This window comes from Marmota monax, unplaced genomic scaffold (assembly GCF_021218885.2).
Source record: "Marmota monax isolate L192 unplaced genomic scaffold, Marmota_monax_Labrador192_F-V1.1 WCK01_AAM20220418_F8-fsc00083, whole genome shotgun sequence".
Lineage (NCBI taxonomy): Eukaryota > Metazoa > Chordata > Mammalia > Rodentia > Sciuridae > Marmota > Marmota monax.
The window spans coordinates 7,076,285-7,100,090 of NW_026692848.1; the positions used below are offsets into that span (position 1 = coordinate 7,076,285).

The following is a 23,806-nucleotide window of genomic DNA, read 5'->3' on the forward strand; positions in this document are numbered from 1 at the left end:
CATCACATATTGCAAGGTCAAATATTATTTCACAGGTTTTTATTTTAGCTGTACAGCACACAAATGCTGTTGCGAAATACATTTCTTACTGTAGTCTCAATCACCATGATTTTAAAACCAATACCACTGACAGATATTCTAATCTTAACTCCTGCTTGCACTAAAGACAGCACAGAAAAGAATAACTTATCTAAAAAGGTTTGAACAATGGCTCTTTATTCTGTGAACTAAAGGTTCATGGAGGAAAAAAAAAAGTTGTGTATAATAAGCTTGGGATTTCTCTTTTTTTATTTTTTGGTATTCGGACTTGAACCTAGGACACTTTACCACTAAGTTACATCCAGCCCTTTTTATTTTTTAGGTGAAGACAGAGTCTCACTAAATTGCTTAAGGCCTTGCCAAGTTGCTGAGACTGGTCCTGAAATTGCAATACTTCTGCCTCAGCCTCCTGAGTTGCTGGGATCACAAGGAGAAGCCACTACACCTGGCACAATTTCATTTTTTTCCTCAACATATTTTTTCCTCTGAAAATGAATCCTTCCCCTCTACTTGATCCTAAAAAGTCAAATTAATCTAGAGAAAAAAAAAAAAAAAACAGCATTGCTCAGTGGCAAAGTACCTGCTCCTGTGGACCTGAGCTGGAGCTGGGCTGGGTGAGCCAGGTGGTTAAAGAACACCTTTGGCTTTGGTCCCTAATCAGAGCACAGGATGACTCAAGGGAAAGGGAAGCAAGAGCCTGCAGACCTGATTGTAAGCTGTGACCTGGGGCAGCTGCAGCCTCTCTAGGCAGGTTTCCTCACCTGTGAAATGAGAGGCACAGCAGAGATGGCCTCTAAGGTCCCTCCCAGCTCTCATCTCTTGTAACTCTTGCAAGCAGTGGCTGGGAATAAACAGGGTAAAATGAACATTAAGTGTCCTACCCAGTAAGACTTGCATTGGTAAACGCGTAATTCCTCGAGTAAAAACTAAATACTTACATATTTAACAAGCTAATGCCAAAATTGTTATGAGAAAACCAAGGTAAGTTATGTTCCTACATAAGACTTCAAATTTTAAATAAAAATGTACCAAATTTTCTTTCAAAATTTCCCCCACTCAAAGACTAAAAAGGTTGGCAATTTTTACTAATTTGACATCTGTAAACTAGCTGTCCTCTATTTAGAAAGTTCCACGTACGGTTAGTTCAGCAGTATGGCCAAACAGTCTGCTCACATGCAGAATAGCTCCCAACAAAAACAGCAACCCCATCAACTTAGAAGCGTCACATTTACTTTTCTCTACGGAAAGCTTACCCCTTCTGAAATAATGCTGAAATGAAGTCTGTTTATGAAATACTTTTGACAAAAAGCCTAATATATTCTTAAGAGCATGCTCTGATACTTTATAAGTATGTGGCATCTATATGATCCAAGAGACTAATATACCTGCTGATGTCTGCAAAATAGGATAAGTGAATGTGCTCCTAAGTCAAAATAAATTTTCATTTTGCTTGTTTGTGAATAAATATTAAAAGGCACTCTGTTACCCAAGCCTGAGGTCTGTAGGGAACTTAGACGGTACATATCTCATTTCTTCCAGCAGAATAATGTTCACATAAAAATAAAGTCATTTCAGGGTTGGAGTTGTGGCTCAGTGGCAGAGCACTTGCCTGGCCCGTGTGAGGCACTGGGTTCGATCCTCAGCACCATATAAATAAATAAAATAAAGGTATTGTGTCCATCTACAACTAAAAATATTTTTTAAAAAGTCATTTCAAATATGAAAAAGGAGAAGGCATTTTAATATATAACATGCTGAGAAACACAATTATAGATTTTAAATAATAGTTCTATAAATGTAAAAAAACATCAAAAAGCAAGACCTTTTTCTGTTACTACTGAAGTTGTTTCTAATCTGCAAATTCTGTTACCCACATGAGCTAAATAACTAAAGAACACCAGCTTGCTACATTCAGCTCTGATGTTGAGACACCAAAAACAAATAAAATTTAAGTTCATTTAAAATTTGGGAATCTCATCTATTTCAATTTTTAGTAACAATTCAAAATAAAGGAGACTTAAAAGTATAAATGTACTACTTAAGAAAATGAAAATCTATAATTAGATTTTCATTTTAAAATAAAACATGTAACATGTTCATCATTTTAAAAAATTGGGGGAAAAAACTGGCATGTAACCCTTCACTTTTTACTTTTTTGATGCATGTGGATACTTTTAAAAATAGAATCATACTATTAGTTAGAATTTTAAGAAGCCCAAGTTCATAGTTTAAGAAAGGAAAATTAGTTTGTATTGACAAATCAAGAAAAAAAATATATAGCATAAGAGGCAACTAACTGGTCAAAGACCTCTTTCAGTCTCCCTGCTTTTCTCTGGGGGTTAACATCACTGGCTGAGAGACCACACAACTTTTCCACGAGATCGACCGCAGCTTCATGTCTTCACAAAACATTTCAGTTATTAAAATGAGAATTGCTCCCTCCAGCTCCAATATGAAAAACCCTAGGAAAGAACCCCATTACTCTGGCTTGGATCAATGTCCATTCCTAGAGCCAGGAGTCTGTAAGAAAAGGCAGCTCCAATTTGTACCATGTAGCTGCAGTAAAGACAGGGATGCTTCCAAGTGGAGGAAAAGAAAGGTAGGGAGGGGGCTGGGGATGTGGCTCAGGGGTAGCGCGCTTGCCTCGCATGCGTGCGGCCCGGGTTCGATCCTCAGCACCACATACAAAAAAAAAAAAAACAACAAAGATGTTGTGTCCTCTGAGAACTAAAAAATAAATATTAAGAGAATTTTCTCTCTCTCTCTCTCTCCCCCCCCCCCCCACTCTCTCTTTAAAAAAAAAAAAAAGTAGGGAGTAGGACAAACTGGTGGAGAAACAGGTTCTCAAATCTGGATTGCTATTTCTGTAAATTCTGTTTGTTTCTGTTGGGTTTGTTGTTGTTGTTGTTTTGTACTAGAGACTGGATCTAAGGGTGCTTTACCACTGAGCTTTTAATTTTTATCTTGAGACAGGGCCTCCCTAAGCTGCTTAGGGCCTTGCTGAATTGCTGAGGCTAATCTCAAACTTGCAATCCTCCTGCCTCAGCCTCCCAAGTCACTAGAATTAGAGGCGTCTACCTTATAGCATGCCTGGCTATAAATACCAAATATAGATTACCAAATTACTGTTTGGTAATCTGCTTTTTGCATGTGAGGGTTATATTACACAGTTGGAAGTACTTGAGAATCTTAAAAAAAATGCAGTTCCACTTAAAAAATATGCATCATGAATATTTTCCCATGCCACTAGATATTCTTTAAAAACATAGTTTTTAATAGGTGTACAGAATTCTCATTTTTTAACTTGATGACTTTAATCCAGAAAAACCACATACGATCATAATCCTTTTTGAACACAATATTCAAAAAGTTGTATGCAAGCACCAACCACTGACATCTTAGTCACACCTTTTTCAGAAATTATGCCAAAGGATTCTTCATGGGAGGTAGGGAGGTAATGGAAAGAGTAGAAACAATAAGGTGATCCTCTGAGACATATATTTGTAAAATTCTACCATACCACTGAAGGCTTTCTTACATAAATATCTTGAAGGGACAAGGATACAACATACCCTAAATCAAAGCATGAAAAGCAAGGTCTGTCATAACTTAATTAAAGTAAGACTGAAAATTAAAAATAAACACACTATAGGTCTAGTACAGTGGTGCATACCTGTAATCCCAGCAACTCGGGAGGCTGAGGCAGGAGGAACTCCAGTTCAAAGCCAGCCTCAGCAACAGCAAAGAGCTAAGCAACTCAGTGAGATCCTATCTCTAAATAATATACAAAATAGGGCTGGGGACATGGCTCATTGGATGAGTGTCCCCGAGTTCAATCCCTGGTATCAAAAAAATAAAATAAATAATAATAAACAAGGGAAGCAGGCGGAGTGGGAGGACAGCCAGAGTGAAACCTAGAAAAATTAAAACCTAAGAGTTAGACTTTGTCTCCCTGTGTCTTATACAAAAAGCAAGGGCTGTGCCAATCTCCCTAATCTACTACCATTAGTCACTTAGAACGCTCAACTGATTTTCCTTGCTAATGTCATTTTTACCAATCCATCTCTTAATTATACTTCGGTCTTTTACAGGCAAGGGAACATACTGACAGTCACTGCATAGCAGCATGTCTGAGAAGCTGAGGCCCAGTGAACGGACCTTGTTCTTCCTGCCAAGGTGACGCAGCTTATCATGGCCTACAATTGTCAACCAATCTCCTTTTCTGACATCTCTTCCATTTTCTTTTTAAGAAAGTATTTCCAGCAGAATACACACCACCTGGTCAAATGAGAAGGCTAAGACAAAAGGACCCTAGGAGTGAAAAGATAATCACTAAGGAATGAGGAATTACTAAGCAACAGTAAGTTATTAAGGCAAGTGTATCCAGTTAAGTGTCAAGACCTTCACAGCCCCAAGTTTCAGTAGCTCAGAACAAGATTTACAAGACAGTAAGAGAACATACAGGAAGGGAAGTAGAGCAACTTCCAACAATCCGGCAATTAAAGGGAATCAGAATGGAGTCAACATAAAGTTTCTGCCCCCACTGGAGTCCTCTGTTACTGCTGCCTGGTGACTCCTTCTCTGTCAAAAACCACCCCACCAAGGGCACCTACTGTTACACTGGTCTAGAGGCACATCCAACACCAACCCTCCGTGGACAGCTTCTCTGATGGTAAGCAACATCCAGTGTCAAGACTGAAACAAGCAGGCTCAAAGTAAGCATTCAAGTTAGAGAGATCAATTTGCTTAGAGTGTTGATATTCAAGTACTCTTTTAGTAGTGAAACCCATTTTTTCAAATGAACTCACAAGAACCCATTATATAAAATAATTGATTAATAAAAGTTCACTGACATATAAGGTAAGTAAGAACAATGAAGCCATTTTTAACATAAATATTTTAAATGAAATGTTAGACAGGAGCTTTACATCAGACTTAATATTCAATTTGTTGCGTTTTCTTCAAGTGCAGAAATCCAAGAAATCACAAAGATAAATTGTTGCAAATGATTTCTAATTGCTCTCCTAGTCATTTCAGGATCCTCACAGAACTGACCCAGAAGCTTGAAAAAGAAATTATAAGGAATGTTGACTTCAAAGCTTAATCACTAATAACAACAGCTGTCCTTATTAGAAGTTCTTTACCAAAAATAAGGACAAGAAATATCCACGACAGACAATAAGCTTCATGTTATAATCAGCTTTTTTGCTGCTGTGACTAAAAGGACGGGACCAGAACGACTGTAGAGGAGGAAAGATTTATTTAGGGGCTCACGGTTCAGAGGTCTTAGTCCACAGAAGGCCAGCTTCATTTCTCAGGGCTCGAGGTGAGGCTGAACACGGCAGAAGAGTGTGGTGGAGGAAAGCAGAAAGAGAGACTCCACTCCCCAGATACAAATATATGCCCTAAAGCCATGCCCCCAATGCCCGCTCCTCCAGTTACCACTCAGTTAATCCATCAGGGGATTAATTCACTGATTGGGTTTAAGGCTCTCACAACTCAGTCATTTCTTCTCCAAACTTTCTTACATTGTCTCACACAAAAGCTTTTGGGGGACACCTCACAGCCAAACCACAACACAGTAAAACTACAATAGAGTACTATCACTTCTCAACCTGTTGTGTTCTTCATTAAGTCACTGCGTAACTCTTGTCAGAAGGAACGCACACACCAGGCAGATGTGATGGGCTAGATGGCATCTGCAGTGGTATCTGCCACAAAACCTGGGAGGCCAACACGTACAGGCCTGACTTCTACAAAAGACCTGTTAATACAACCTTCCTAATCAATGACAGACATAAAGTAGATGAACAAGGATAGCTTTATCCTAGCCTATCACAAACCAGGTAACCTGGTAGCACAAATAACCACATTATTGGTCTCCACTGTGCCAAAAAGTGGCATTTAGCACATTCTCAATATGCACATTGAGCTTCTTCAAAATAGTTAAAAATATAAAATAAATTCAAATAAACAACTGGGGAACTCATGCCACATCTCTTTATCAAAGATTGACAAGAAGTCTGTCAGAGGTCAGCTCTGGCATTGTGAAGAGAAGGTGGTAACAATGAGGGCATAATAAAGGCAAAACAACAGCTTTATCAAGTAATCTGCTTCACAGATTTGCTTTTGTAAAATTAAATGCAATGTTGCTAAGAAAAATATTTCTAAGGTCTTTTTGTTCCGTACACTGCTGTTCACTTAAAGTTGGATAAAGCCCATTATCCTGACCTATTTTTATTATAACAAAGAGAGAAATACCAAGGTTTCTCTTCATCACGGAAAAGCAGCCATTTTTTCAGCACATTTTTGCTTCTTTGCCCTTTTCACTTTTACCTCTGACTGTTCAGGTCCACTTTCCCAGAATAGAGTTCAACAGCATGTTAACTTCTGGTGTGTGGATAAGGAAATCACACCTCTTCCTCACCCTGGGTCAGGCATGGCCTATACAGCCTGGCCTTTACTCATTACCAACTGTGAACTCTGGGCAGGATACTTAACCTTTGTGCCTCAGTTTCCTCCTATGTAAAAAAGAGACAATAACAGTTCTACCTCACAGGGGTGTTGTAAAGATTAAATGAGTAATTTAATAAGTGTTAAGAATTTTAAGCAATTAATAAGTGTTCACAATTATCATTTTTTAAAAAAGCTTAAAGGGATCAAAATTGCTCAGAAATTGAATTAACACATATAATAATGTAACAAAACTTCTAAAGAATGCTAGATAAACTCAAAAGTAATTCTCATTACACGCTATACTGTTCTTTATTAGAGAAGTCGTTCTTTATATTCTAATATGAAGAAGTCGTTCTTTATATTAGAGAAGTCTGTTCTTTATACAGAGGTATCTTAGAATTAAGAAAAGTAAAGTAACAACAGCTTTACTGAAAATCAAACTGGTTTGGGCCAATTCAGTGAGGACAACCAAGAATGTGTCTCCTGTGTTCAGTCCTAAATATGACTACATATTTGTTTAAAATTTCCTTAAGCAGGAAAAACAGAAAGAGCACACCTAACTGCCTTATTTCTAGAACTAAATACAGCAACACAGTAAGATGGGAGGTGCTGTCAGTATTTTCTTTACAGGGGACAGGGGGCAGTAGTTTGCAAATTTACTCTGTGATGCAAAGGACAGTGAGTAAGAGGGCATTTGGACGCACAAACAGGCACATAAGAGGGAAAATCTTAGCTGTGGTGCATTTATTATCCGAATCAAAAAAATAATGACATAAACGTAATTAACAAAGTCTCTGTGGAACAATGCTCTGCATAGCAAAGTTCGCCTCAGAGCTTCCAGCGGTGGCAAAGTTTCTCACAAATCAATGCTTACTTTATTTGCACGTGCGAGCAACAATCTGCACAGCGCTTCCCCCACAGGACACTAATGGGCCCTCCAACTGCTCAGTCCCAGCGCAGTTTCCCCGCAAAAGAAGCCGGCATCTTCCGGGGGCGCGGTGCAAACCGAGGGAAGGAGGGACGCGCGGGGCGCCAGCCGGGCGCACTGGCTTCCCGAGCGGCTCCCTCCCTCGGACGGGGGCGGAGTGAGGGGCCACTGCGGTTCGGCCAGCGGAGAGGAATTCGGCGCGGCCGCTGCAGCAGCTCGCGCCGGGGGGCGGCGCGGCCGGCATCCAGGGCAAGGCGGGCCGGCGGCTGCGCGCGGCCGGGCAGGGGTCGCTCCGCCGCGGCGCCCCGGCCCCAGGCTGCGCCGCGCCCTGCCGCCGCGGAGCCGGGGTGCTTCCCTCCCCACGCCCCCTCCGGCCCCGGCGAGCTCGGGCCAGGACCCGACCCGCTTCCTGCGAGCGGTCGGCAGCCGCCGCCACTCACCTCGCCGCCAGGCAGCGCTCGGGCTCGGGCTCGGGTTCCGGCGGCGGCGGCGGCTCCTCCATGGCGGCGGCAGGGGTGACGGCGAAGGCGGGAGGGGGCACCAGCTCGGCGGCGGCTTCTTTCATTCGTGCACGGAGCCCCGCATGGCCGCGGCGGGCAGTAAGCTGCAGCCTGGCGCGAGGGACCGGAGCCCCGAAGTGCGGGAGTGACTCGGCTCCGCCTCCGCCTCTAGCCCGCCGCAGGACCCGAGCGCGCCGCGGCCATCTTGGGAACGGCGGCCGGCTGAGCGCCGGGCTACGGCGGGCGGCGAGGGACAAGCCTCCGTGGGCGGCGGCGGCGGGCGCTGGAATCCGAATGGGCGGGGACGCGCAAGCCGAGGGAGGGGCGCGGTTCCCCGCCACCGATCAGGTGTGGGCTGGGTTGGTGACAGCGGGCACTGTGGTGCAGAGCTGGACTGTGCGGCGTGCTGGGCGGCCCTCGGGGCGCGGGCGCGAGCTCCGAGGACACCCGGAGAGGCGGTGCTGGGCGTCTGGGGGGGTAATCGAGGACTTGCAAAGTGCTTGGTCGTTTGTGCCAGTGGATCGCCGCCGCCGCCGAAGGTCGGGCCGTCCTGAATCCCATCTTTCGGAAATAGGGATGATGTCACCCGGGCGCGCGCAGCGCGGAGGGATGAAAGCGCGGGCCTTCGCCGCGCTCGTAAAACTCAGCTTCCTGAGACCGGGAATAAGTTTACGGAAGCTCAGGCCATGGAGGGGACCCTCACATCAGCGAGGCACCGAAGACCACTGGTCACCCCAGCGCGGGGTTCCACGTGGACCTTCCGGAGACGCGGACCGCAGCGTTCCTACACTGAAGGGGTGAAAGAAAAAAGAAGCTCTAAAGTTTACTTTAGGCACATTGAAAACTTTTGCAATTCCAATGCTTCGTTTATCCTTAGAGACCACGTCGGTCTTCACAGCTTTAAGTTGCAAACATTTGCAAAATTTCCTATGGAGTGAAATCCAAAGTCAATTTTAAAACACCATCCTTTAAACAAGTATGTTCGCCTCTAGTCCTTCAAATGCGCTGTTAAAAAAAAAAAAATCGGTTGAGCCAAAGCTCAAAATATGTAAAACATAGTTCTGAACAAATGTTGGTAAGAAAACTGGCCAAAACAAAACGTTTAAACGTGATGAGGTAGGACTTAAAGGTCAGCTGAGAAGATAACTAGGTTGCACTCAAAAGATTCCAAAATTTATTTGTAGCTAAGTTGCTTCCTTCAGTTTTATTACAAGAGTCTGTATTTTTTTATGACCAGATAGTGCTGAATTTCTGAATTGATGTTCATCTTATTTTTTCAACAACACGTATTCAACAAGTACTTGTTAAATGCATACATGAGGACTGCTGAAGATAAAGCATTGATCAAAACAGACCAAATTTTTCCCTAATAGAGCCAATAACCTTATGATAAAAGGAGAGAAAAAAACAAACGAGTGTTTAAGGAGAGTAAACTTTTTATCTTAATAAAAACCATATTATTTCTTAAATCACTAATTCCCTTTTGATGTGTGAAGAAAGTTCTGCAAATATTTCCCACTTTCTGTAATTCTAGTTCTCTAATTTTCTTTTAAAATTTGCTGAGCCTGAAACCCTTCTGAGAAGGCATATTAGAGATTTAAAAACTTAAATAGTTAAAATAAACCCCTCTCCTCTAAGAAGCTCTGTACTGTGTACTCTTCAGGGCTTGCATTCCAGTTAACTGTGACTACCGACTGTAAGATAGCTAGAGTGCACACAAGTACATCCAGATCACAAGACACTGGCCAAATGTAAATCAGCTTTGAGAGACCTATGACCTTTTTTCACCTTCCACTTGAGGGTTCTATTTTAGCCAGATCCAAACAAATTTTACATTTAAATAATCAGATAATGCAGCACATGGAGAAACCTAAGTGGTACTAAACAGGCAATTTAAGTGCAGTGACTTTGACCTACCTCCACACTGGGTCCAGTCCCACTATTTCCCTAGCCTCCCCTCTTGAAGAATTGCTTCTCCCTGTATACTCAAGACCAAATTCACAAGACTGTCTCCCCAGGGCTCCAGACAGGCCTTCACAGCATCCACCCCCAGTTACCCAGGGTTCCTTTCCTTCCTTTTCTGCCTTTTCCACTGAAGTGTATGTCCCTTCAGGACAGATGCCTTTCTTTGTTCTTCTGTGGTCTACCTAGCCACCAAGAATCACTAGTGCCCAGCTAGTGTCTGACATATAGCAGGAGCTCAGTTAATATTGTTATGACAGAGTTAAGGACATGCCATCTCAAAATATGCAACTGGTATATTGATTATTTCAGTCTTTTTGAAGTCACTTGACTTCAGAAAGGACTATTTGACCAAACATTTCCTACAGGCAGCAAAACATGAAAATTCTTTTTTTTTTTTAAAGAGAGAGAGAATTTTTTAATATTTATTTTTTAGTTCTCGGCGGACACAACATCTTTGTTTGTATGTGGTGCTGAGGATCGAACCCGTGCGCTACTGCTTGAGCCACATCCCCAGCCCAAAACATGAAAATTCTTTAGGGAAAGCGATCCTTCACATAGCAGTGCTGGAAAACAACCCTTGATCACCTGAGACTGGTAGTGGGGCTCAGTGCACCTAAATAAACACACTCTGAAGTGACTCTAGTTTTCCACCAACTTCTACAGACCCTCCCCCATTTTATTTCAGTTAAATCCCTAGAATTTGCTACTCTAGTCTATATGCCATCTGTCCTGTCTTTCCCTAAAATTTATTATTCTTTGTCTAAAAAGTATAAAAGCATCATACTTTGGTCATTCCTTTGAACTTTACTCTCTTGTCAAGATCCCCATATACATGTACAATTTTTTTTTAATCTGTGCTTTTCTCTTGTTAATCAGCTCTTGTATTAATTGGGTTTCTTATCCAGCCAAGTAAGAACTAAGAGCCCACATAAGAACTAAGGAAGATACAGAGACCATTGTCCTCCTTACAGTTACATTCATCAAGGAGGTGCTTCTTTTAACATTAATGAGCTACTCTCATAATTAGGTTTTCATCTCTAAACTTATGTCACTATTTAGCACATGGCTGGTCTCTGCCTTTAATTTTGTTCTTAAAAACAATGGCAACAAAATCTTCAAAGAATTGCTTCTCCCTGTATCCTCAAAACTGAATTCACATAGCCTTTATTGAATTTCTTTTAAAAAATGAATTAAAAGCTAAAATTCGGGCTGGAGATGTGGCTCAAGCGGTGGCGCGCTCGCCTGGCATGCGTGCGGCCCGGGTTCGATCCTCAGCACCACATACAAACAAAAATGTTGTGTCCGCCGAGAACTAAAAACTAAATATTAAAAAATTCTCTCTCTCTCTCTCTCTTTAAAAAAAAAAAGAGATGTTAACTTCTGTTAAATGCTTTAAAAAAATAAATAAATAAATAAAAATAAAAGCTAAAATTCTCCTAAAGATCCAGTTTACATGGAGGTACATAACATTCTTAACTTTGCTTATAATTAGTTGAAAGTCCAATTTTGACACATACTTGAATCCAGTTACATATTCATATGTATGTGTTTTTCTGCTTTCCCTAAAAACTAACAAACCTTGAACACAGGCTACCATTATTTAAACTATTGGATGTACCTATCAGTGCAAAGAGCGTTGTTATAGCATTAAGGCTGGTATATTAGCCGAAAGTTAATTTTATGAGTTTTGTCACAAAATGATTCAAAGCGAATTTTTGTGCCAAGCTATGCAATAAATAGGGTTATGTCTTTGTTGTTTGAAAACAAAAACTCCAAGATTATGGTTTTGAACATTATTATTAGTGTGGTGCTGCATTTTACTTAAAATAAGCTTTTCCCTTTTCCCAGTGATATTCATGAAGTCTTCCACCCAGATTCCTGTGTGAACATTCAAGACTTCACCAGCCCCTGGCCCTCTCTGTTCCCAGGGGCTCAGCCCAGCTCTGCAGTGGCAGAAAGAGTGCAGACATCCCAGTCTGTTGATGCTCACAGGGGGCAGATTCATTTTCACTCCAGCACAGCCAAAGAGAGAAGACTGTGAAAGAGCAATGAAATCTTCAACTCCTCATGGGGGACTTTGACACATGGATTTTTTTTCCCCATAATGATACAAGGACATCTATTTCTACTTAGTAGTAAAACACAAAGAAATATTGGATATGAAAAAACATAATTAGTGCACTTTTTAAAAATAGTCCTTGTCATCCTTCTTGTCTGAATAGTAGGGACTTAGATAAGACCTCTACTGCTTTGTATTGTTTTTCTGAGAGGTGATTTACTTGTTTTTGTTATTTCTCCACCAGGACACAAATCAGCACTTATTTCAGACATTCTCCTCTTACACAGTATACATTGAGCCGGTGAAGACTTCAAATCATTAACAAAGAATTAAAGGTTACGTGCTTAAAAAAAAAAAAAAGAACAAAAAGTTATTCTTATCCAAAGGAATAAACTAACAAAGGGAAAGTGGAGTCCAATGTGTGAATAGTGAGAGTTTAGCGGAGGGTCATGTGCAGCCTGCTCACAGCCTCTTCGTATCCTTCTAGAAATGCAGGCAGGAGAAGCGGAGTGGGGGGACCCACATGGCTTCTTTCCTGCTCTGACTTCTCAGTTCACCTCTCAAGCTCCTGCCACAGCAAGGGCTGGCGAAGCCCCTGAGGGAGTCGGCTCTTGCCTGATTCTCTGTATTTCATTTCTCCTTCTGATAACCAGGTATGAAGTTGGGAGAACTGTGAAACTGCAAGTTGCAGTTCCTAAATTATCTTCAGATCCCTTCAAATCAACAGTATGTGCTTTGTGCAGGATGTGGAACCAGGCACAGAAGAGAACAGAGATGACTCGGTGCCCTGTGCCAGGGGCTTCTGACCCTCACTTCTGTCTGTCAAGGTCACTTGTTCTCCCAAACACTGTTGTGTCCTGTGGTTGGTTACATGTGTCTTTCTTTCTCAATAGCGGGCACCATTTCTGGCCTATTATTACTTCTTTAGCACATGCAATAACTCTCTGTACATAGTACCTGTTCAGCTAAATATCTGCTGAAGAAATGAACTGGATTATGTATGCATGCATGGATCTAATTGGGGAAATAAACCCAGGATGAAAATTTCTGTGGTACACGTAGACTAAGAGAAGTCTCCAGAGGCAGTTTTTTTTGTTGTTCTTAATGCAGCTGGTATTCTAAGAATCAGAGACTACCAAGGTAGACACATATAAGAAAGAAAAACTACACTTAAAAGTAAACATTTCAGCATGAAGGGTAAAGCAATGTACCACATGTAAGCTCTTAATGACAAGCATCTTACGAAGAACAGAAATAAACTTGATTCTTACTTACGTTGACAGTGGCTGTGTTTGTATATACACTTGACACTAACAAATACAAGGCTTTTTATATTACTGTGCTTGAAGTAAGGGAAAAGGAGTCATGGATAAATGCGGAAATGGAGTTTAAAGCCCCGATTTTTATGAGGTATGGCTCTGGTGCACATCAGAAACATTTTGAACCAACAGACTTGTAACGAAAGGCCAGAAATAAATTCCAGAAAATCAGACTCCTCCTTTTGAGGTCTGCATTTTTAGCGTGGTTTTGCAACATCATGAACTCTTTGAGTTGGAAACATCCTGAGAAGCCATCAAAACTGCCCTTCTCAGAACAAGACTTTTCATAAGTCACAAAAGTGTCCCAGGCTTGAATCTTCCAGTTTCATAAGGCAATATATGCCATGTTTTTGACAACTCCCAGGCTTAGGAAATTAATGTTTGTAACAATTCCAAATCTGCCTCCCTGTTATGTCTAACCCAGGGGCCTATCTGGGACTGCATAAAATAAGTGGATTTGACACTTAAGAACAACTGTCTTACAGTTGTCTCCCAAAATGACAAAAATAAAAAGTCTTCTCCCCAACTCCCCACCCTCCAGATTAATCTCCCTCCCATGACTCCATGCAGACTTGAATTGATTTTTCTTCTCATGGTGTGTTTGAGAACTTAGACTTGACCAGAGTGGTTTTGATTAAACTAAGAGAATCTGAAATCATAACTTTAGAACTTTTACCTCAAATTCATATCTCTCTCCATATATATATATATATATATATATATATATATATATATATATATACATGGAGAGAGATATGAATATTTTCTTAAATACTATATATATATATATAGTATTTAAGAAAATATTTAATACTTCATTTTCCTATTTAAACAAAGGGCACTGTGTGTCTTCAACAACGAGGAGTTTAAAAAGGAGATGACTACTGTTATTTAGACTACTACTGCTCAAAATCTGAAGTGAATGTGGGTCATTTAGAGACCTTGCCAGGTAGATTCCCAATTCAGCAGGGTTGGCTGGCACCACAGAGTCTGCATTTTTAACAAGCTCCTAAGTGCTGTGGGTGCTGTGGGAAGGAACACTGTGAATAGACGCAGTACTCTGCTAAGACAGATAACAGACCCCTGCTTAAAGGGGGTGACCCAAAGAAAAGATGGAGGTGTTAAGTTCAAAGATAATTAAGCCTCGTTCCAGTGAAACTAACAGGTATGTGGTGAGTCTTGAGTTGTGGGTTCTTTGTGTCTCTCCAAAAGAGATATTGATGTCTATCTAAGCCTGTGCTGCTAGGTTTTTTTTTTTTTTTTCCAAATGCCTGGAACTGAGTGATTTATAAACAGTGTAAATGTATTGTTCACAGATCTGGAGGCTAAAAGTCCAAGATCAAGACCCTGACAGGTTTGGTGGTCTCTGCATCCAAGATGGTTCCTCAAACATTGCTTCCTCTGGAGGGAACAGATGTTAGAAGGGACCAAAGGGGAAAAGGGACTTAGTGAGTTCTCTCCAGCACCTCTTGATACATCACACCAGGCTCCAAGTTCTAATGTGAATTTCTGAGGGAACACGAGCATTTCAATCACAGTGGAGTCCTTTCCTGGTACCTATGAAAGTGACCTTATTTGGGAATGAAGCATTTGGAGACATGAGGTTACACTGAAGCAGAGTGGGCCCTCTATTTGATATAAGTGGCATCCTTAAAGAAGAGAGAACAGAGACATTGTCACTAGTGCGGAGAGAAGGCAGAGATGTGGCCCTGAAGGCAGAGATGGAGTGTGGCCAGGAAAGCCCATGACACAGCAGCAAACACTAGAAGCTACAAGAGCCTCGTCCACAGCCTTCAAAGAGAGAACTGCCCCGCGGACACCCCAGTTTGGGATACTAAAAATAACCAAGCATTCCAGAACAGAGCCACTTCCGCGGTCTTACTCCCCTCCGTCTATGGCACTTTGTTATGGCGGCCTGGGCATGGCGGAGTGGAAGGGAAGAACCCCAAGGCTCCAACTGTGTGAGCACCAGGAAGCTGTGCTGTGGCCCTCTGCGGAAAGGTGCCCTGAGAGGAGGAGGACACCAACATGACAATGACCCATGACACAAAATGTGGACCTGTGTGAGAGAGTCCCCATGGGAATGTACCCACGCAACAGTACAGGGGTCACTTCGTAGATGCCTGCATCTTATTAAAAAACTGCTTACATTAGGATTCAGCAGATAATTTAAAGAGGCTTGGTGACTGGTTTGAAAAATAATGTAGAGACCAATGAGCCCTTCCTCTGGCTGCATGATAGAATCACCCAGGAAGTTTCTAGAAACTTTCATGCTTACATTCCACCTTCCTCCCAGATCTGCATTTGATTGGCCTGAGATGGGACCAGTATTGCTACGTCAAAAATATTCCTCATTTCATTCTGATGTCCCAACGGGGCTGAGAATCACTGTTACAGACCCAAACCTTCAAAAGCAGGGCCAACCTTGACAATGCAGCCCAAGAGTGTCCCTTCTCATTTACCCAGTGCCAAATGTGAACAGCATTCTGCAGGGTGCAGTAGGCAATACAGGGTCTAAACAACCAGCCACTGACCCTTGAGGCGAATTACTTGTGCAAATACAGACTTGCCCATGTTTAGCCTGGATGGTGACAGTCGGCCACATGGGTGCTGCTGCGCCCCTGTTTGTTTGCCTTCTCTCAAGGATCACAGATGTATACTGCCAATTGTCCAATGTCTGAAAAAAGTTGTATATCTTGTGTATATCTTTCTTAGCTATTTACAGTGGGTGGGCATGTTCCTTTGCTAGGACTGTCATAACGAAGAACCACAAACTGGGTTAAGACAACAGAAATTTGTTCTCTTCCAGTTGTAAATACCAGAAGTCCAACATCCAAGTGTGAGGGTCAGCCTGTGTCATGCCTGTCTTCTGGATCCTGGGGGTGGCCAGCAAGCCCTGGCTCATGGTCACATTGCTCCAATCTCTGCCTCTGCCACCACATGGCCCCCTTCCCTCTGTGGCTGCCTCCGTGTCTCTTTTCCAGTCTGCACTTGTGTGCAAATCCTACCTCTGAGTTACTCTCAGAGGTAGGCTCCCCTACCTCTGAGTTATTCTCATAGTTCCAATTGGATTCTTAACACAAACTGTCGTCTGTTGGTCAAAGGTCAGAAGAGCAGGACTCTGGAGTTGCCAGGGTTCCCTAGCCAGAGCCAAGGACAGCAGTCAGACTGGATGAAGGGCCACCTCCTTCCAGCATGACCTCATCTTAACTAGTGACATGCACAACAGTCCTACATTAGGCTACTTCTAAACTCGGTCACATTCTGAGGTTCCGGGAAAGGCATGTATTGTACGTAACACCATGCGACTGAGGACAGTGGGTCACTGTAGTGCTGTTACTTCAGCATACTCCAAAATAGAAGTTCTCACTTGAATTGTGAACTCTTTGCCAGAAGGACTGGCAAAAATATATATATTTTTTAATTTTAGGGCTTTCACAGGGCTCAACACTAGGGCAACTCACATTTCAAAATGCATTAGAGTCACATACTAAAAATAACCAAGCATTCTGTAAGTAACACAGGTTTCAGGGCCCACCCAAACCTTGCTGAGTCAGTCTCTGGGGATGCAGACTAGGAACCTGCATGTTCTGATGGAGGCTGGCTTTGATCCACAGTGGGAGGCTCTGGCGTAGGGTGGCACTGACTGCTCTGTTTTGCAGTGAGGCACTTTGTTCAGTTCTCATGGGATGTATCAGCCAGAGCTCTCCAGAGAAACAGCCCCAACGGCACATATGTACGTATAGCAAAAGAGAATTGGCTCACATGATTATGGGGACTGGCAAGTCCAAAATCTGAAGAGTGGGCCAGCAGTCTAGAGACTCAGGGAAGAGCTAATGCTGCCGTCTGGTTTTCAGGCAGACTGCTGGCAGATCAGATGACTGGGGGAGGTCAGTGGGTTTTGTTTGTTTGTTGTTTGTTTTTTCTATTTGGATAGCCTCTACCTATTTGAATGAGGCCCACCCACATTATGGAGAACAATCTACTTTACTCCATGTTCACCAATTTTATTGTCAGTCTCATCTAAAAACATTCTCAGAAACATCCAGAATAAAGTTTAGCCATGTAACTGGGCACTGTGGCTCAGTCCCATCGACACCCAAAATTAACCACCACATGGGGATCTCAGGGAGTCCAGCACGGGGAAAGGCCCAGGAAGGGGACAGCAGTCTGTGCACCTCAGACTTGTGTTTCTCCAAGCTTGGGGTGGGGGGGTTAGACCACCAGCCTCAGGAACTCAACATGAAAGTGCAGGCCCCATTTAGGAATTAGTGAATCAGACCCCTGAGGGACTTCCCAGGCACCTGAACTTTAATACATCTCTCAGACTGTATTAAGAAATCATAATCAAGTAAGTAATATATTTATAATTATAAATACTGTAGAATATGCTGCATGTTTATATATTTATTATATAGATATAATACATTTTTATACTGAAGGGAATGCTTGTCTATAAATATGAAATCTAAACCTGTTAAATAACTGTTGTGTAATATCATGTTTATTGGTACACTGGAAACAATAAATATACTGGTGTTCAAATCTATATAAACCAGTGTTCTTGGGTTTCTTTGCATCTTTCTTCTCTAATTCTGTTCCTAGTCCAAAGCATGTAGGCCTTGGACTGTCAGATCATCCACTTTAGCAATCATGACTGCTCCAGAACACATGTGGACCTTTCTGGGGGAGAGGAGAAGAATCACTTGGGAAGGCTGACGACATGGCTTCAGGCAGGAGGTGGCATTTGAGCAGGGCCTTGAGAGGCAAATGGGTGTCACTAAGCAAAAAAGGGTGGGAAGAGTACTGATGGAAGGGAAGGGACAGAAAACAAAGGAACATGCAGCAGCAATTGGGGACAGAGATGCTCAGATGCTCTGGGAGGCAGTGTAGAAAGAAGGGTGGGGTCAGAAAGTGATGAGTCTCAGACATGAGTCTGCACTTGTGTGCAGATCCTCAGTGGCTCCCTGACCTCTGAGTTATTCTCAGAGTTCCAATTTTGGATTCTTAATACAATACAAACTGTCGTCTTTGGTCAGAGATCAGAAGAGCAAGATTCTGGAGTGGCCAGGGTTCCCTAGTACCACAGAGCAAGGAAGCCTGCCGACGTGAGAGGCCCAGGCAGGGCCCCTGGTCTCTGCCCTTCCACATTGCAAGCACCGGGAGCTCAGGGCTGCAGGCTGTGCCTCTGCGTCCCACTGGCAGACTGTGTTCTGACTCATTCATTCTGGATTCCCAGCAAGAGTATTCCCAGGACCCCTTTTGCTGGTTGTTTAGGAACGTGTGTGGGAGGCTGTGACAAGACAGAGTTTTTAAGCCAAACTTCCTCAAGTCCTATGCACCCACTGGGTTGGCAAGTGACACAGGTCATCACCTCACTTGCTTCCCAGTTGGCTGAACGTCTCTGCCCCATTAGGACAGATGTGTGGAGAGTGTGCTGATTCCTGTATCCAGGTTTTGGGTTGCTCCTATTTCCCCTTTGGAAAATAAGGAACTAGAGTGCTCTTAATGTAGGAAAACAGGAATGACACATTCTCAAGAAGATTCTCCCTGCCTCCCAACACTTTCTCTTCACCTTCGTTTCCAACAGGGAACCCCCTCAACAGACCCCCTGCTCCCAAACACACGCTGCACATGTGAATCCACCCAGAGCATGGCTCACATCTGGAGTCCCCAGCAGCTGCCCATTGCAATCAGGCTTCCAAATTCAATGATCTCATCTCCTAATCATTAAAAAACAAAAGCAAAAAAATGTAAAAAAAAGATTCCTCTAGGATATGCCTTGCAAATCAGCCGAGCCCCTTCAGAGAAGGGACTCTTAGGCACTGTAGATTGGGATAAAAGTCGTTTTTATAAAAAAAAAATACTCATTTTGAGTTTAAGAGCAAGCATTGGGCCAGGAGTGTAGCTCAGGGGTAGAGTTCTTTCTTGCCTGGCATTTGCAAGACTCCAAGTTCAGAGGGAGGGAAGGAAGAATTGAGAGAGAGAGACAGAGAGAGAGAGAGAGAGAGGGAGAGAGAGAGAGAGATATTATTATCAATATCATGGCAAAAAATGAGTAAGAAAAGAATTGAAGATGGCCATTAATTTAAATCTCTGACATTCTCATGAGTATGTTTATTGAGCTGTTAGAGAAGAATAACAGCAATTTTAGAAAGATTTTTAAAAAGATGATTCATTATCAACATTAACAGTTTCCATAATTGCAAGTTAACACCCTCCCCACTCCCACCCCTGTATTTCTGACCTCTTTCACAGCCTGGCTCCCAGTATTACTCCCTACTGCATATGAGACTGTGCTGGTTTTGCGGGGAAAGGTCGCTAGGCCTGGGAAGGGACAGTCTGGTTGGGGATAAGACAAGCAGGCATAATATTTCAGTGATGGTGTTCACACAAGTGTCTGCTCTGCTCTTTGCCCAGTCAAACCCTCCAGCTCCTGTCCCACCTGCTCCATGCTGAGGTCCTCGGCCTCTCCAGGAGCCCATCTCCCTCCAGAGTGTGGTTTTCCTGTTTCTTTTGCATTCTCTGTTTACAGCCAGCACACAGAAGAGACGCAACCATCAAAGGACAAAGCCCAGGGCTCGGCCCACCAGATTTGGGAGCAACCATTTTTAGCCCCCTGGAAGCTCAGAGAGGAGCCGGGGAGCCCTGAGAGGCCCGAGTGCACCAGAAGAAATTAATGCAAAAGCAACAAGCAGGAAGTCCCAAAGGCAAAGTCAGTGGGTCCTCTACCATCACATCAAGCCCAATAAACCAACCTCTCCTGGGTTCTGAGCCTCAAATTAAATTAAAAGCACCTTGATGACCAACCCCAGGTGCCCTCAGACCATCAGTGGAATTACAGAAGAAGGGACACGAGGGATCTTTTTGAAATCTCTGTTATTCTTCTCCAAACCTTTCAATGAATATTATTGCGATGAAGAAGGAGTTCCCTCATGCTTATCTTAAATTGTTGTTTCATGCTCTGATGTTAACCATCTTCTTTCCTTTGACCTATATAAGCATTTTTTAAAAATCAACTTGATCACAATCTAAAAATGCCTAAAAGCTTCTTCTATGCTTAAGAATCCAAGTGAGTCACGTCATGTAGGTGTAAGTAGCTGTCCACGTCTGGTAGAAATGGATGTCTGAACTTTACCAAGCACCACACCTGCAGCTGCCAAGAACCAACAACATCCAAGTAGAAAGTGCTGGCACTACTTGTTCTTGTAGGTTCTGAGCATTGGTGGTTTTACTGAGCTGTTTGTATTGGAGCAAAAATTTTAGTTTGTTGAAACCAATAAATCACGACAGCTGTTAAGCTTCAGAATCTTGTCAATGCCATGAGAAGAACTGGCATTCTGACTTGCAGCAGGGTGTGGAGGGCTGCCCATCCTTGGGCTCCCAATCTGCTGACAACAGAGTACATTTTGATGCCTCCATTAACTACAAAAATTGGCCTTAGGGAAATTTGAAACACTCCGTTACAGGGACTTTCCTACTAGTTCAGTGCAAGAAGTTTCAAAATAAAATATGTAATCCCTGCAAATCAGAAGGTTTAACTAACATTCAAAACTTTTTACTGCAAATTGCCTTGAAGGAAGGCCTCAGATTTAATGTGGAAGATTTTGCTCATGATCCTGATCCCATCTATGCAACCATGAGCCAGGCTGAAACCCTCTCATTTTCTCAGACTAAACCCCATAAAGAAAAAGGTGTAACTGCACCTCTCCTGCCTCTCCCATGAGCTTTGAGAAGCTTCCTGACTTCCAGAGACCTGTTGTGCAAATGCCTGGTGCAGGTCACTCTTTCTTGGAAGACAGCTGCATCCATGTGCTACTCACAGTCCACGTTCCCAAAGACCCTGTTTCACTGGACTGGAGCACCCCAGGCCTTACCAAGCAGCTGAGAGCCGAGCCTGAATTCCAGAGAGGAAGATTGTTCATCCTCCCCTGCAGCCCAGGCCAGCATGTGGCAACTCAGGCTGGGAGGACATTCTTTTGGCTTTCACTCTAAGTCCACACTTAGGACTATGGTAGGGCCATTCAATCTGTCTAGTGTTAATGGGGCTGGAATGCCACTGTGAACTAGCGCCCTCTGCAACAAGACCCATGTGTTTTGAGTTCCTACGAACTCTTCTCTTTTCCTTGGTAAATTAACATAAACTCTTTTTGTCTCTGCTCCTTAGACCTATTTCCCAAGCTGTCATCCATCATCCTGTGACTTTTTTGAACAAAGATTTCTAAGTTTTCCCTATCTTGTAAGTTGGAAAACCTAAAACAGAAGCAGTATTTTCTTGTCATCTCTTACAGTTTACACTCAGAACAGGATATGTCACACTTTTGACCTGTGACTGAATGTTAAAGCCTTTCCTAAACTCCACATTTTTTTTTTCTCCTGGTCTCAGTTGGGTGTAAAAGACTGGGAACAAGAGGATCAGATCCCTTTGCTTCATTTTACATTTTTAGCTCTTATAAAATCCATTTTATCTTTGAAACTTATTTTTAATGTACTCAGATTCGAAATAAGCTATACAATGTTTCTTCAAAATATTTGAACATCAAAAAATTTGGAGGTGCTTTTTACCTGCAGCAAAAGCCATATCTTCATCATTCTAGCTCAGTTTTTCTTGATGCAGCAAGGCTCGGAAGGAAGCCCAAGCAAGCCCAAGGGCAATTCCCAGTAAACCCTCTCGAAGGCGCATGCAGTGTTCCCCTGCAGACACAAACCACCACTGGGGACAAAGTCACACTCTCAAATTCCAGTCCTGCTCCCACTGAGATGGAAAGGAAATGCATCCCCTGGGAAGCCGAATGATACAGGCTGGGGAAAGCCTTCCAGCTGTCAACACCTGGTTTGGGGGCCCTATTCACTGCCCAGCCCTTGAGTGGAGCAAGTGATACCAAAGAGGTTGAAAATGAGAGGCATATCTCTATGTCTTAACATCATTTGTAAGGGTTTCTGGTTTAATTTTTTAAATCATTAATATATATAAGGAAACCAGGACTATGCCAGGCACATAAGCAAGCATGTGATAGATGGTAGCTATTGCAATTATTATTACAACATTCAATAAGTAGTAATTACGTTATTATCACTTCTCTTTCTTATCAAGATACTTTTCAAATTTTCTTTGAAATTATAGGTAGAGATAATACCCACTTAGTTATCCAATGCTTCTTTTGTAAATAATATAAATTATATAATAATATCTAACATATTATTACATTAATATCACATTTTATATCCAAATTAGTATTTTAATACATATCAATATGGTGCTATTATTTGCTATGCTATATAATTACAGTAGTTTGATATTATAACATACTATAATTGCATAATATGTAATTATGTAATAATGTTTTAACTTAATATAAAAGTATAAATAATATAAATCCACTTGGACTATAAGAGTAAAAAAAATGTTTTTTTTCTTTTTTTTTTTTTGGTACTGAGGATTGAACTAGGGGGGCATGCCTAAACCACTAAGCCACATCTCCAGCTCAATTTTGTATTTTTATTATAGACAGGGTCTCACTGAGTGGCTTAGAGCCTCACTGTTGCCGAGGCTGGCTTTGAACTTGTGATCCTCCTGTCTCAGCCTCCTGAGCCACTGGGATTACAGGTGTGCACCACTGTGCCCAGCACCTTTATCCTTTTAATTCAGCATTGTCAGCCAAAAATTGAACCACACATGAAATTTAAAAATTTTAGTAACCATACTAAAAGTGTAATAAGGAAAAGGTGAAACTACTTTTAATAATATATTTTATTTAATCCAAATAACCAAAATACCACAATTTTAATATGTAATCAACAGAAAAAGTTATTAATGAGGTGTTTTGCTTTTTCATACCAAGCCTTCGAAGTCTGTTGTATTTTAGTCTCACAGCACATCTTGGTTCTGAGCAAGCACACTTCAAGCGCTCCCAGACACATGTGGCTACCGGCTCCCATATTGGCAGCTCTGGTTGACTGACTATAACCGATAATGGTGATTATGTAAAACACTGTGTTTCTTTTTATTGCCCTGGTTGCCAGGAAACCCAAAGCTAGATTTGGTGCTCGATTATAACAATTTTCTCATCCTGAGTTCCTCTGCAATTTATTGCTCTTCCTTCTAAAAGGATCTGAGTATCTTTGCTCTGCACGTTTTTTAAGAGGCATAATTGAGTTTTTGTAACAACTTCAGCGGTTTTTGTTGTTGTTAATAATAATTTAGTCATTACTGTGTCAGGTGCAGTGCTATATGGTTTACATGTATCACACAACAAGACGATGGTTGAACTGGACTAGAGCCAAGGTCAGATGGCAAAGCCTTCATTCTTAACCATTCAACAATAATAAGCTTACAACCATCAGGAGCACCACTCTGTGCCGGGAACTTCACATAAACATAGCATCCTGTAGGCTTCACAAGATTCCTGTGAGGCCGTTGTTATTCCCACGGCATAGGTTAGGATGGAGGTTAAGAGCCGAGGTCTCTCTCTTACCCAAGGTGCAGATAATACATCAAAACCGACACGTGCCCTGGGGTTCCGAGCCCACTCACTTTCTA

The 23,806-nt window shown here is 42.3% G+C and overlaps 1 protein-coding gene across 5 annotated transcripts in view; it reads right to left on the bottom strand.

The window, feature by feature from the left end:
• Map3k4 (mitogen-activated protein kinase kinase kinase 4) overlaps nt 1–23,806 on the bottom strand; it is a 132,087-nt gene that overhangs the window by 97,533 nt on the left and 10,748 nt on the right. Inside the window, exon 1 of one of the 5 annotated variants that reach the window (XM_058580949.1) lies at nt 7,864–8,158. The exons of the other annotated variants lie outside the window; for them this stretch is intronic. Coding sequence (XP_058436932.1) covers nt 7,864–7,988 — 125 coding nt within the window. The 5' untranslated portion in view covers nt 7,989–8,158. Of the gene's footprint in view, nt 1–7,863; nt 8,159–23,806 lie in introns of those variants that run through there. 5 annotated transcript variants of the gene reach the window in all.